Below are 15,642 nucleotides of genomic sequence, written 5' to 3' on the forward strand. Positions count from 1 at the left end.
CAAAGGGTGGTAGGAGGGAGTTATTTTGGGATGGGGAGTAATAGAACAATTCAGTATCCTGATACTGAATTACAGGAATTTATGTTTGTATTAAAATTCATAAAACTCCCTACCAAAAAAGGTCAGTTATGCTTGATGTTAACCTAAAAATGAAACAAAGAGCTATTATGCTGTAAACTTAAATCACTGAACATTTGAAAATATTCTTTGATATGAGATATTTGTGAAATTTCCAGATACTAAAGTATGCGGTAATTGAGTCTAAACATTTAAAAATCTTCTGGGGAAAAAGGAATTTTATTAATGAAATGGTAATGTGATTTCCTTTTAAATTGGTACAATGATATTTGGATTTCTTTCAGCTTTTTAGATGGAATATTACTTTTCATGGCTTTGTTGTTCACAGATTACGTTCAGCAACATATTTTATGGATAAGAAATAAGTATACTTTTGTTAATGCTCTTGGAGAATCCCTTAAAATCTAAAATTCAGTCATCCAAGTAACTGCTCTTAAGTCATATTGATTAGTTTGGAAATAAGAGACTACGTTGCTACTTCTTAGATACAAAATATTCATCTTTATAAAATATATTTGTTTAAACACATTATTTAAATATAGTGCAATCATTTCATAACAATGCCACAAAATAATTACTACACTTCAAATAATTGACATAATAGCAGAATTAATAACTAACTCTTGATCCCACTAAGATTCTGTAGCAAACTGTAGAACGCTACTATATATAACTCTAAGGAAGGTTAAAGTCAAAAATTTCATTAATTGCAGGCAATTGAGAATTGGTAGGTAAATTGCAACTCTTACCATTCCCCAAATCATAGAGGCACACTTCTTCCTTAAGAAAAAAAATTGATGGTGTTATTATATGAGGCATTTCCCCTGACACAAACCCCTTATCTGGAATATAGTTCAACTTTTTCACTAAAGCTACAACTCCATGTAATAGGAAGTAGATTTCTGCCTCCTAAATCCTATGTCCTGACTTTTTCATTCTTAGTTACTATCCTCCAGCCATCTGGGCCTTTTTTTAGTTCCTAAATCACACCAAGTTCTTACTCCATTCAGGACTCTTGCACATGCAGTTGCCTATGATAAGAACCATCTTCACTTCAATCTGTTCATGGATAATTTTTTTAATACTCATATAAACTCAATATCTTATCCATTAGTCAGAATGGCCTTTCCTGACCATTCTACCTAAAGTAATTCTTTTCTTTTCTCCATCATATCAAATTTTTATTTCTTCAACACTCACCTCTCTTTGAAGTTTGTTTGTGTACTGTTTTTCCCTAGACTGTAAGGTCTAAAAGAATTAAGAAGGTATCTATTTTTCTCATGGTTTTATCTCCATCCGCTAGTATAGTGCCAAACAAGTATTGGGAATGCAACAAATATTTATTTATGGCAGGAAAGCAGGAGACAAGAAGGAGGAAATTTGTCTGCTTTACATTTGTTAAATTCACATTTAACATAGCAATTTAAAGCTCAACAAGAGTCTAATGACATCCCATGTTAGCCTATTTCAAGGAGAAAATGGACAGAATCACATGGACCTATGGGTTGAAAAAAATGATTGAGCATGAAATGTTTACCTGGTTACACAATTTCCTTAAATCAGAGGCAGTAAGTGAAACAAATAAATATAAAATAGAATATTTTCTATAAGTAAATTTATAAAAGTATAATTATAATATATAATAAATAGTATAGTGTTTTGCTTTTAAAAGCACGTCTTTATTCTAGAAAATAACTTCCACAAGAGCAAGGACTGGTTTGTCTCATTCAATGCTTTTCAGCTTCCGGCATAGTGCCAGGAACATAGTGGCTATGGATTAAACAAAAAGTGATTCACAAAATAAACAGGAATTAAGAAGGGCACTATTCACATCACCTAAATCAGAGTATGTAACCACTAATTCCAAACTTCTGCTTTATGTGCATTTTTCTGATAAATTTCATTTATACCTAAACATCTACTAAGATTCTGCTTAGGAGATTACTTGGAATCTGAGGTCCAAATAATAAAATTAATGAGAAAATATCTCTCTCCCTATTTTGATTCTCTACAGAGTCTACTTTCATACTTATTCATCAGAGAAATTGAGCTGTATATGGGAATGGTAGCATATCTACAAAAAGGAGCTCTTATCATGGACCTCAGAAACTCTGTAAATGGCCTGTTGACCACAAAGGTATTTGAAAAGTCACATGTTTCAAGGAGTACTTAATGGCCAACAGGGCCATTATGTTGTCCATTGAGTTCATTTTATTTGTTGTTTATTGTATTATATAAATATTTGGGGGAGGTGACATGTGGTGTGACTAAGAAGTTTTCTTTGTCCATTTAGGTAAGGTATCACTACCGGATATTTTTCATCCTTTTAACTATAAGAATTAGTTCAGTTAAATATCTTTTACTATGATCTCTCCTTTTTAACCATGAAATAGAAGAGATTTATATTAAAAATATTCTTCAATCCTAAAACATCTCAATGATGGAAATTCTGAATTAAAGAATTTCAAAATCTTCAAAAGAAAACTGAGAGGGAAGAAGCTCTGAAACTAGTATGTGTAAAGGAGATAGGAAAATTAAACTAGCATTTGAAAGAAAACAGTAAAATATAGTGGGAGAGTCAAGTTGTATCTGATGAGAAATCAGAAGCTGACACTCAAGAGGTTGTCAGGGATCAGATCATGAAAGACCATATTGAGTATTCACAAGCCCAGTTTGCCTGGGAAAGTTCCAGTTGGCACCTGTGATCCTGACAGAATTATTAATAATTATACCCTTTCACTATAAAAATGTCTCCATTTTGTATAACAAATATATGGTATATTACCTGCAAGTCTACCTAAGACAACTGGATCTTATGGTATTAGGGGAGTTACTGAAAATATTTAATGTGGCAATGTAACAACCATATTTGTATTTCAAGAAGTCATTCTGGGGGCCCCTGGGTGGCTCAATCGGTTAAGCCTCCGACTTCGGCTCAGGTCATGATCTCATTCATACCTTGTGAGTTTGAGCCCCGCGTCAGGCTCTGCGCTGACATCTCAGGGCCTGGAGCCTGATTCGGATTCTCTCTCTCTCTCTCTCTCTCTCTCTGCCACTCCCCCCACCTTGTGCTCTGTCTTTCTCTCAAAAATAAATAAAATGTAAAAAATTTTTAAAAAATAAGTTATTCTGAAGTAAAACTATTTTTATTTGCAGATAACAATATTGCATATAAAAAATCATAAGGGACCTATAAGAACTACTGGAATAACTTTTAGAACAAATACCAGAGGATATAAAAGTAATATACAAAATATATTGTTTTTCTATATAATAATAATAAACAGAAAATAATTTAAAAACATAACTTGAAATGAGACAAAATACTTAATAAACTTAAGGAGAATGTGCAGTGTCTACATTGAAATATATAATTAGTGAGAAGAACTTAAGAAAACCTAAACATAAAGAAAGATAAACCATGTCCATAGATTGTAGGACTTAACATTGTCAAAATGTCAATAATTTTTAACTTGATCTATACATTCAGTACCACTTCAAAAGAGACACAGCAGGACATTTTTGTTTTGTTTGTTTTTGTATAAGTTGACAAATTTACTAAAAATATGTGAGGATATAAAAGATGTAAAATAGACAAATCAGATCTTGCAAAAGAAAAATACATAAGGATCTATTTCATATTCAGTGCCTTGTTTCAAGATTTATTACAAGGCTACAATGATCAAAGTTATATGGTACTGACTTAAGAATAGTCAAATAGACCAATGGAATAGAAGACAGATTTCAGAAACAGACCTCAACATACATGTTAATAACATTTTGACAAAGTTCAAAGGAATGTCAATAGGAAACGGAAAATCTTCCCAGAAAATAGGGCTAAGACCATTGGATAAATGTATAGGGGAAATGAATCTCATCCTCTAACATATTAAATGAAAATAATAAAAAATTGAGATGGATCAAAGAGAAAACTATAATTACAAAGCCTCTAGAAAAAAATATGAAAATATTTTTGCAAACTTGGGGGAGGCAAATATCTTAGATAGGATAGAAAACCACTAACCAGAATAGAAACAATGATGAATTATACTTTAAAATTGAACATTTTGTTCATCTAATCAGTAAATAATAAGCCCATAGACTGGAAAAATATTTTCACTACTTATATCTGACAAAGGACTTTTATTTATAATTCATAAAGTACTCCTACAAATCAATAATAAAATATATCAAAACAAACAAAAAACCTGAATAGGTCCAACTTTACTCCCACTATAATGGTTAAAACCCCATAGGCTTTAGTTACCAGCTTCTGACATGTCCCCAGTGATCCTTATCTTCCTGGTATTCACACATTCACAATTTTACCTAAACCTTTTCTACTGTGTATCAGGATTGTTCTCTGTTACTAACACCACATGGCAATAGTATTGGGACATAATTATAAGATTTTATTACAAAATTCTGTGGCTTCTATCTTGAGTTCTCTCTTGCATGCATGAGCGTGCATTCTCTCTTTCTCTCTTCTTTCTTTTCACTCCACTTCTCCATCACCATGGTAAGGCCACCAGTCAAGGAAATGGAGCTTCCTATCAATATAGGAGTGAACTTGGAAAGGATTGTCCAGAACCTGCAGGTAACTGGAACCCTGTTCAAGAACTTTATTGCAACCTCATGAGAGATCGTGAACCAGAATCATCCAACTGAGTCACCCCCGGATTTCTGATCCTCAGAAACCTTGTAAGATATGCTTTGGATACCTGCTTATATAGAAATAGATAACTAAAACAAAGGCAGACAATACCTAAAGTTGTAAGGGTTTGCAGCAACTTGAACTGTCACACATTAGAAAATTGTTCCAATAATTTCTTATAATATACAAATAAATCAATTCTGTGTCCCATCAATCCCACCAAGAGAAACGGAAACAGGTCCAAAGAAACACTTGTACAGTCATGTCCTTGCCAGCTTTGTCCAAACTGCTTCAAATTGGATACATCAAGAAAAGACTCAGTAAACATGCTGTAATTCATGCCATGGATTCTTAACAATAAAAAGGAACTCATAATATCTGCAACATTATTATGTCTCAAAAACGTTATGTTTAGCAAAAGCAGCTAGGTACAACTTATTGATTTCTCACTATCAAGTTCTAGAACAGGAAAAAAAAAGTCTATGGTGAGAAAAGCCACAAGAGAGACTACCAGAAGAAGGGAGGAAAGGGAGAGTAGACAGGTAGCTAGTTGGAAAGGAGAACAAGAAAATCTACAGTTGTGATGGAAAGTAATATATATTAAAAACCTGTGTGTGTGTGTGTGTGTGTGTGTGTGTGTGTGTGTGTGTGTGTAGGAGGGATGGTTATACTAGTGGATATATTTGAAAAAATTTCATCTAACTATACACCTAAATTCTGAATATTTTTATTACATCCCAATTGTCTTTATTTAAATAATATATTTGATACAAGGAAAGTCTCTTTGCTGTGTGGTAAATTAGTAAGATAGCAAAACTGGAATCAGAACGATACTTTGGGTGACTGATATAGTACCCTACACAACAGATCATGTTGAGTTTAATTCTATGATCATATCTATTAGGCACAAAGAAAAACATGAGTTAGTCATGACACTTAATAGCAAAATATCAGCTTGGATTGTCTCCTTCCTCCTTACTCTCCAGGGTTTGCTGGACAACAACATGGGTTTGCTCTGAAAAATGGGTTGAGTAATTTTGCTCAGAAACTCAAAGACAGTGATTTCACACTATCTCTGGAAAAAGATGCTCCTTTGCATATCATTAAGGAAGCTATCTTCAAGAAGTTTCATATGTTAGCATATATTTTCTTATTATATTGGCATCTAATTGACATCTGTTAGAAATATTAAGTTTACAATAATGATCTAAAATCAATGATTAGCATAGGCATTATACAAACTTGGGGACCTCTCCCCTATTTTCTTTTCCTATACAAGTTAAGGTAGGAGACAAAAGAACTAGAGAATTTTTATTAAGATACTCTTCTGCACTCTCCTAAAATTTGGAGTTTAACAGAGGTGGATAAGACACTTCTGCTTCTAGGAATATCCCCAGGAAATAGACCCTATAGTAGTAACAAAAACAATAACAAAAATGACAACATACAAGGGATGATTAACATGTGTGAAGCCCTTTACATGTATCATATCAATTACTACACAAAATAATCTTATGTAAAATTATTATCTTCCTTTTTTTATTTGAAGACACTAAGACTACATGAAGGTGGCTGAGGGCCATCAAATGATGGTAGGGATAGCAATTGGAATTCTGGTCAAGTGTGGCTCCATAGCTTATGTTCTTTAAGGACTACATTACACTATAGGACCTATATGCTTTTTTGTTTTTACTGGCAGTTGTATATGCTGAACTTAGAGTGAGATACTGTTAGGAAAATAAAAAGGCTTTTCTTTCTTCCTTTTATAAAAAAAGACAAATTTCAGGGAAAAGAAAATGAATTTTTAATTATTTAATTGAAAAAGAATTATTAAAGATCTATTAGAGGCAAAGCCCTTCTCTAAAAGCCTGGGTTATATCAGTAGACAAATCAGCAACCTTGCTTTCATTAATCCTGGCTTCTAGCTAAGGGAGGCAGAAAATGAAAAGTAAAAAATAATAAACCTGTAAGCAACATATAATAAAATTATCTGCTTAATTACTGAAGGCTTGAAGTATAACAAAGGATCAAACATAGATGAGGATAAGTGGAATTTTGAGTACAAGGTTGAGGGTTGTTTGCAACATTACATTGAATAATCAGTGTAGGCCTCATTGGGAAAGTAATATTTGAGAAAAGACTTGAAGTAGGTGAACTAGCCAGTGGATACCTGGAAGAAATATTGCAAAGGTAACAGAATTTTTTAATTAAAAATTTTTTTAATGTTTATTTTTGAGAGAGAGAGAGAGAGAGAGAGAGAGAGAGAGAGAGACAGAGAGAGAATAGGCAGGGGAGGGGCAGAGAGAGAGGGAGACACAGAATCTGAAGCAGACTCCAGGCTCTGAGCTGTCAGCACAGAGTCTGACTCAGGGCTCAAACCCATGAACTGTGAGATAATGACCTGATCTCAAGTCAGACCGGACACTTAATGACTGAACCACCCAGGCGCCCTGGGAACAGAATATTAAATATACTTTCCCTGTTGTCATGACCAATGTTGAGAAAAAATGGCAAGAAAAAATGGCAGAAAAAATGGCAAGAAGTGTTAGGATCTCATTTAATACAAATATGTTAGGCACCAAAAAGAGGCAGACCTTGCTAGAGAAGGCTAAAACAGGTCATGGATTCCTTTTCCTTTTCCCAGTTTGGAGCCACATAATAGATGTGTAAGGAATCAATGACAGAGGTGTTCTTACAGAAGAAGGTTATTGGCCTATGAGTAGAAAGAGCTGTGCAATTTCATATCCCCTCCTCCCATGGAGGTACTTGCTCCACTTCTATCTCAAGACAATTAAAAAAGAAGTCACAAAATCTACTCATAGATGTCCACTGTGAGAGAAAACTAAGGAGGGCAATTGCTATCCCTACCCCAAACAGAAAATTGCATACCTGCTTTAGTGCTCTCTGAAACAGAGTGGATAGAGAACTCTTAGGTAAATTTGGCCTTTATTCTCTATAATCTGAAGAGTCTAAATGACTAGCCTGATTCTTTCCTGAAGAAATCTAAAGGTAATAGGCTTATTTGAATGACCCAATAGTGAATAGAGTTAGAAAGATCTTCACTTCTAGAATCTGACAGGGAGTTTGCTAAGTCTATCAGTTCATATTTTATTCCTCCCTCACTCCCTCCCTCCTTCCTTCTTCCCTCTCTCTCTCCCTCCCTCTCCTCTCTGCCCTTCCCATGAATGCCAAAACAAATAAATGCCAAAATGAAACAAAATCATGTTGGAATTGTCTTTAAAAACTGTCTATCTGGTGAGATGATGCTAGCAGGGAATCAGGGTGGATATATTTTGGAGTGGAGCTGAAGGGGTGTCATCCAACATCAGCCATCATATAGTATAACTCATGTCAGGGAATAATGTGATGCTATAGGTCCCCAAAAGTGGGAAGGAGAAAGAGGGTATCTTCATAGAACCCATCCAATCTCCCCATGAAAGAATAATTCAACATTTAGATATCTGTCACCCAGATAATACAAAGTAAGATCTTTCTCCTCCTTTAATTATCTTCTATCTTTGCACTCCAATCTCAAAAAATAGTCAAAAACAGCATAACAAGAGCATAACAAGCCTAACAGCATAACAAGAACAGCATAACAAAAAATAGTCAAAAACAAGCATAACAAGCCAAATCCTAGGTCAAGCCTGATCAAAAGAATAGAAGAAAAAACAAAACAAAACTCACTGGGAGGTTGAAAGATCAATTTAGATGAGAGTTTAATACCTAAAAACAAGATTATTCTAAACTCTAAAATAAAGAGAAAACTTATAGGATTTGTCTTAGATATTGTCCAGGTGTGAGGAAAAGAGATTCAACAGATGAGGTTTGAAGAGAAACACAATTTCTAGGCTGTACATAGCAAGTTCAATAAATCTGTTATTGGGAGGTTCAGGCAAATTTTAAGTATCATCTCCTAAGAGAAGACATGAAATTAAAGATCTACAAAAATCCTTAGAAAAAAAAATAATGAAAGACGAAATCAAGGCAACTAAACTAAATATTCAAGCAGAAATAATATTACTACTTCAATATCTGGGTATCTCTATGTTCAATATGTTAATAGTTAAGGTTGACATTTTAATCACCTCAATCATACAAGCAACTGCTTAATTAACTTTGGCATATGATAGCTTAATATCAAAGTGCTTAAGCTTTAATTTCCAGAGGAGTATGAACTTATACCTAGAAATTGGGGCTTTATTTTTTTTCTGAGAATTTTTGCATGCACATTCTTTTCTCTGGTCTCATGAGTTTGATAAGGAAAATAATATTTTCTTTGTGAAAGCTGTAGGAAATGAGATATGGAGGAGTTAAGGGACTAGACTGAGTCTTCTTGAATATTAGTTGTACAGCAGGATTAAAACTCCTCTAATCACATTCTTAGGGCAATAATCCAAACTACACAAGTATAGCCACCCTTTTGCTTTCTAACGGTAAGAAAATACTTGGATTGTTTTGAGATATGAAAGGCCTCTCTAGTTGACTTTACTGAGAGGTTTGTTTGCTATTCATTTCTCCCATATTCTGGAGAATAAATATCCTTTAAAAGAAAATAAAAAACCCTTCTTTAAGTTACACATTAGTGGCTTGGAGTAAAAATAAAATTTAACTCCAAATCATATTAATCCCTATAGTATTGTGATAAGATTGCAAAATATGGTAATAATTCTATATCATTAAAAAATCATTGTATAACTCTATAGATAAAATGCCATGTAAATGCTAAATAAGTAGCACTGGCATTACACTCTCCACCCATTAATAAGGAAAACCATATGAATAGCAAATAAAATAATAGTGGGGAAAACAATACTTTTAAGCAAAGATCCTTTATAATCATTGAAACCCTGCCATGAACACAAGTTTGGTTGTAGAACGAAAGTCTATGTAGTAAGACAAATATGTACTTGTTCCCCTTCAATTACAAGTATGTGTCATTCCAGGGGCACCTGGGGGGCTCAGTTGGTTGAGCGTCTGACTCCGGCTCAGGTCATGATCTCACAGTTTTTGAGTTTGAGTCCTGCATCGTGCTCTGTGCTGACAGCTCAGAGCCTGGAGCCTGCTTCAGATTCTGTGTCTCCCTCTCTCTCTGCCCCTCCCCACTTGTGCTCTGTCTCTGTCTCTCAAAAATAAACAAATGTTAAAAAAAAAACATTAAAAAAAACAAGTATGTGTCATTCCAGCAAAGTCTACTTGTATTTGAACAATGAAAAGCCTGTTTGGGAATGGCTAGGAAACTGTGGCAGTGACAAGGAGCCAGAGCCCTACTAACATATTTACAACAAAGATAAAGTCTCCAAAGTTAACATTATTTCCCTTCAATTTGAAAAAATCTTTTTTTTTTAAGTTTGTTTATTTTCAGGGGCACCTGGGTGGCTCAGTCAGTTGGGCGTCCGACTTCAGCTCAGGTCATGATCTCACAGTTCGTGAGTTCAAGCCCCAAGTCAGGCTCTGTGCTGACAGCTTAGAGCCTGGAGCCTGCTTAAAATTCTATGTCTCCCTCTCTCTCTGCTCCTCCCCCACTCATGCTCTGTCTCTCTCTCTCCTTCAAAAATAAGTAAAAACATTAAAAAATTTTTAAGTCTATATATTTTCAGAGAGACAGAGACAGTGCAAGTGGGGAGGAGCAGAGAGACTGAGAGTGAGAGAATTCCAAACAGGCTCCACGCTACCAGCACTGAGACCAATGTGGGGCTTGAACTCATGAACTGTGAGATCATGACCTGAGATGAAATCAAAAGTCGGATGCTTAACCAACTGAGCCACCCAGGCACTCCCAACTTGAAAATTTTTTGACATGGAAGCAAATTTCAAGTGTGTAGAACAGAGACCTGTATCATTAAGTATTCTGTAGTTCAATTATTTTGAGATTATTCTAAATGAAGTCTAAGATATCAGACAGACATTTATGTAACTACTTAAATTAAAAGCCAATTCTTAAATTCCTGCCTATAAGTCAAATATTTTGTGTAGATGGTGATGGGCAGCTGGATTTTGAGAAATACTGGGTGATCATATATTTCTTTTCTCTTTTTTTTCCAGGTACATGTTTGCCCCAGGGTAGACTGTTTGAAATTTTACACCTACAACTAAGCAATTAACTATGCTGAGGAAATTATTTTTCTTCTAAATAAAATCAAGTGGAGGATTTAGAAATATAGGAAAGAATAAGGTTGTAGCTAGAGATGAATTCTGTTAACAAACAGGGTTATAGTGAAGAATCACAAGATCCTCTCTACAAGCAGGATCATAGCCTGTTAAAGTTAAAACTATGAAAAAATTGGTTATGGGTCAAAATCTTTAGCAACTCACCGTAAGAGTCACCTGAAGCATTTCTGTTTAGAGAACAGCTAAGAACAGAAAATATTTACAAGTCTTGAACTCAGTTTTCTTCTTTTATAATTCAGTGTGGGGCACCTGAGTGGCTCAGTCAGTTAATCATCCAACTCTTGGTTTCAACTCATGATCTCAAGGTCTGTATAGGTTCAAGCCCCAAGTCAGGCTCTGTGCTGACAGCGTAGAGCCTGCTTGGGATTCTCTCCCTCCTTCTTTCTCTCTCTCTCTGTCTGTCCTTCCCCTGTTCATGTTCTAACTCTTTCAAAATAAACTCAAAAAAAATAAATTAATAAATGAAATAAAATTCAGTGCTCAAACTTCAAGGTAAGGGTTACATTTAATATCAGAAAGTTAATCAAATTCATGTCTATTCAATCTATCCTTGAAAAAAATTATGTTATAAAAATCTTATTTTATTCTGATAGAAATAAAAATATATTTGCTTTTAACACTTATTCCTATTTATTCTAAAAAGTTTCTATTACATTAAAATTTCTATTTCTTTTTTCTTGTTAGGGTATCTTTACTCTGAGGTGGAATGCAGTTACATTGAAAGAGTTTATAAAATTGTAAAATTTGTTTTAAAACCTGTATGTATGAAAAGTTGTACATGGAGTGTATGTAGTTTGTGAATATAATTACACACACATTCACACATGTATGCATATTTTATTTTTTCAGCCAATGTTTACTCACACATGAGTTGGGTTTACTAAAATTCTTTCTAGGTATTCCTTATCCTTTGTGGTTTATATAATATGCCCAATGTTACAAATGAAAAATTCTGTATATGAAATTGACTCATTATGCTCAGTTGAATAAAATGGCATTATTCAAAGCACTTGTAAATATTAAATATGGTGATAAATAAACTTCTAGAAATCAGCAAAGTAAATACCACTTTTTTTCAATGTGGGTCTAGGGTACTTATTGGAAGTGAATATTCCTGAGATCCATCCCAGAAATAAAGATTCAGAATCTTTCAGTGTAGGGTTCAGGAATCTCCATTTTGGCAAGTTTTTTAGGTGATTCTTATGACAGCACTATACATAATTTTGAGTTTCAGAAACTAATATTTCCCACACAAGAAGAGATATTAGGTGCTAACATCCTCATCCCAATGCTTTATATCCTCTTTGTTTTCCTTTGGTATAAACACAACGTAATAAATTTAGTCAATTTAATAAGGGGTAAAAACTTATTCTTTGCAGGTATATAAATGAAAAAGTCAATTAAATATTTGTTTCTTAAAGTTCCCTTCAACCTTCTAGGTGGTTCTACTGCCACTATTTACCCCCCAAACCTCTCTTAAATTGGCTCCTAGGATCCCACATTTTCCCAGATGCTTTTTTGTCCTCCTTTAGAATCAGCTTTAGACATCAAAGCTTCTATTTCCATCCGGCCCTATTCAGCCACTCAAATGGCTTTTTTTTATGAGATTGCAGCAAACTAAAACTCTGATCACATTCTCTGCACTAAACTGCAATGACTCCATTCCCTCTCATTACTGAGAAAACATGCAAATCTTCCTATTGGAGAGTTTACATTACACATTATTTACATTATTTAGAACTATCTAAAAAGCTCATCTAGGGTACTAAGCAAAGAATTGAAAATTAAAATGTATCACTAAAGTTTTACTTTTTATGTAATATTGGAAAAGTCAGAGCTGTGGCAACAAAAAGGCATGTTAAATATGACACTATTATGAAAAATAATAAAATTATATATTTTTCATTAAAATAAGGCTATTGGAGATAAATAAGAATATCTTCATTGATTTAGTTATAAAATTGTTTACTAAGATAGACATGAAGAGGAAGGAAAGACATATTTCCCTATGTCCTGTCTAGATTTCAATCCACAGGTTTCATAACTGGTAACAATATGAGAATGATATTCTATCCATAAGCAACTATCAACTCTTTAATTCCTGAGACAAATTAAGAGCTACACAAAACACTGAACAGAAATATATATGCATAATTTTTAAATAGAAAAAATGATTTTCCAGGATTCCACTCAAATGTATTACGTAGAACAATTTCCAGTGAAAGGTAGTATACACTTCTGAGAAAGCTACCTAATCTTATACTCTTAATGAAAACACATTCTATTTTTATAGTAAAGAACAAAGGTATGAAAAGTGCTGAAAGAATTAAGCAGAACCTGTCTCTGCTTAAAAACTCCAAAAAAAAGGCTTTCACTCCTTGTTTTCCCTGTGTCTCTTCTTTATCAGAAATCTTTATCTGCCAATACCTACCCTAGAGAATGGAGGACCAGAGAAGTTAACTAGAAAATTTTGATAAAATAAAAGTTTAACCCACATGCCTTTTGTCTTCTTTTGCCACAACTACTACACAAGAGTATCAACTCTCACAAAAACCTTAGGGCAATGACTTGATTTCTTCTATAGCTAGTTTTTTTCTCTTCTTTTTGTGGGGTGCTAGGTGGAGAAAGATGAGAGTAATTCTTCCAGAGCTTTACTTCAAAATGACAGTATAGAGGAAAGTAAGAAGTGTAAGTAGTGGACTTCTAACTTGACTTTGGCCCTGGCTAGAAATCCTGAGGGTATGTGTACGTGAGGTCCAGGGGCTATTCAGGTGTGTAAATAAATGATGATCTATAGGTGGAAGAATATTCTCCTGATACTTTTGGTGCAATGAAGTTCAGGAAAATTTGGGTGCAAAGCACTTCAGAGCATATAATTGCTCAGCGTTTTTAGGAATTCATCTTCCCTTACCCATTTTCCATTTAGTGCAGCAAGGCTTTAAGGTATCAATGCATAACTTCACAATTTTGGCTTAACATTTACTTCGTTCAGCTTATTTTTCAACACTGCAGCAAGACCACCTCTTTTCTAGCCATATATCCTCTATAAATCCATCACTACATTATCCACCCCATGCCCCAGTCCTCCTCCCACCTCCTGGAGGGTGTAGAGAAAACAGAATAGCCCCCCCCCCCCCACCCCAGAGGTTTTTAGTGCTCTCTGGCTCCCTTGGCCTGTCTGCACTATAGGGATGTCCTGTATAGAATTAGAGCTGTCCTATGGGATTAGATAAGCTTCTTTTCCTTTTGGCCCTAACTGGGACTGCTGTCCCTGGTGCTGAACCATGTCTGCCCATCAGGGAATCTGCTGCTAGGTCAATGGGGCTGAATAGAAAATCTGGCTGACTGATCTTAAGAATGTCCAGGTGCAGGAGCAAGCAATACTTTGGTGTACAGGAACAGAACCCCTCCCTGCCACATACATACATCTCCTGGGTGTGATCCAGGATCCCATTTGCAGTTTTCTGCTCTAGACCCCCCACCCAAAATGCCTCCAACATGGCCTCAATTGCCGGCATGTATCAGTTCAGCCCACCTCCATATCAGATTGCAGTATTATCAAAATGCTACTCCCCAAATACAAAGTCTTCATGACGTTAGCTTTTCTACTCTAAAACAAAACAAATAAAACCAAAAAAATTAAGAAATAAATGAAAGTGACCTTCCCCTTTTCTCCCTCTCTTTTCTGCCCCCCTATTTTCACATTCCCCTCATTTATAACCCCATATCCCAGAACAGTGTTTAAAATCTGGGTGGTCTCCCTATTTCCACATCCCTCTCCCCTCCCCCACGTCTCCGGAACAAAACAACGCTGAAAACAGCACATCTTACCCAGGGTAGAACGATAGCAGGAGCAGAATCCACACCGTCATTTTCTGTGAAAATACAGGAGTCGAGTAGTCTGAGCTTCCTGTGCTCCATATATTTGTCGGACTCATCGCTTTTTTTCCTCCTCTGCCTCTAGCCTCTTGGTTGCAGAAGGATCCCTCCCCTTTGTATTATTATTATGCTTATGATCTGATGGTGGCTCCCCCCACCTGCCTCTAGTAGGTCCCTTCACTGAGATGCTGTGTTGCCATCAGCTCTGGGAATTAATATTCAGGGGGGCAGAAATAAGATCAACACAAACGCTTGCAGATACCATCAAAGCGTCAGCTCTGGGAGCGGCTTCCAAGACTAGGGGAATAATGTATTTGAGGCAGGGGGAGGGTACAGGGAGAGACGCACACCGAGACAAATAAGGGAGAGAGATGCGCGCACACTCTACACATACTCCTGCCCCTGACACTTACACATACTCCCCCGGTCCATCGTTTTAGGATTATTTGTTTGCTGTTTTGATTTTTTTCTTTTAGTGAGAGCAGGCAGGGCTAAGGCTGTGTGTGTGTGTGTGTGTGTGTGTGTGTGTGTGTGTGTGTGTTTAAAAGAAATTTAAAAAAAAAATCAAAGAGTCTCTGCGCGATTAACTATCACGCAGATTAACTATGAGGTCAAAGTGGAAGTGGTGCACGCTGCTGCAGCACGAATTAACACATGCGTGGTGTCTTCCCAGCGCTTTTAAACTCCTTATTGCACACACAAGCATGCAAAGACTGACTTTCATGGGAACGAGAGATGCTTTAGCAAGCCCCTAAACTATATCACCAGTGACAGGTTTGTCTCATCAGATCTGCCAAGAATCCTTATTAAAATCGTGAAGTCTTAGAAGTCACGGTTACACTGTAGGAGAAGGAGGGGCA

General features: G+C 35.5%; 1 protein-coding gene across 2 annotated transcripts in view; it reads right to left on the bottom strand.

Annotated features, from left to right (window-relative positions):
• GABRG2 (gamma-aminobutyric acid type A receptor subunit gamma2) overlaps window positions 1-15,299 on the bottom strand; it is a 113,843-nt gene extending 98,544 nt beyond the window's left edge. The window contains exon 1 of one of the 2 annotated variants that reach the window (XM_015067006.3): window positions 14,735-15,299. In XM_015067006.3, the coding sequence (XP_014922492.1) occupies window positions 14,735-14,841 (107 nt within the window). In that variant the 5' untranslated portion in view covers window positions 14,842-15,299. The remainder of the gene's footprint in view (window positions 1-14,734) is intronic. The other variant, XM_015067007.3, reaches the window with a different exon arrangement.
• Between the last annotated feature and the right edge of the window lie 343 nt (window positions 15,300-15,642).

Source organism: Acinonyx jubatus, chromosome A1 (genome assembly GCF_027475565.1).
Source record: "Acinonyx jubatus isolate Ajub_Pintada_27869175 chromosome A1, VMU_Ajub_asm_v1.0, whole genome shotgun sequence".
NCBI classification, from domain to species: Eukaryota; Metazoa; Chordata; class Mammalia; order Carnivora; family Felidae; genus Acinonyx; species Acinonyx jubatus.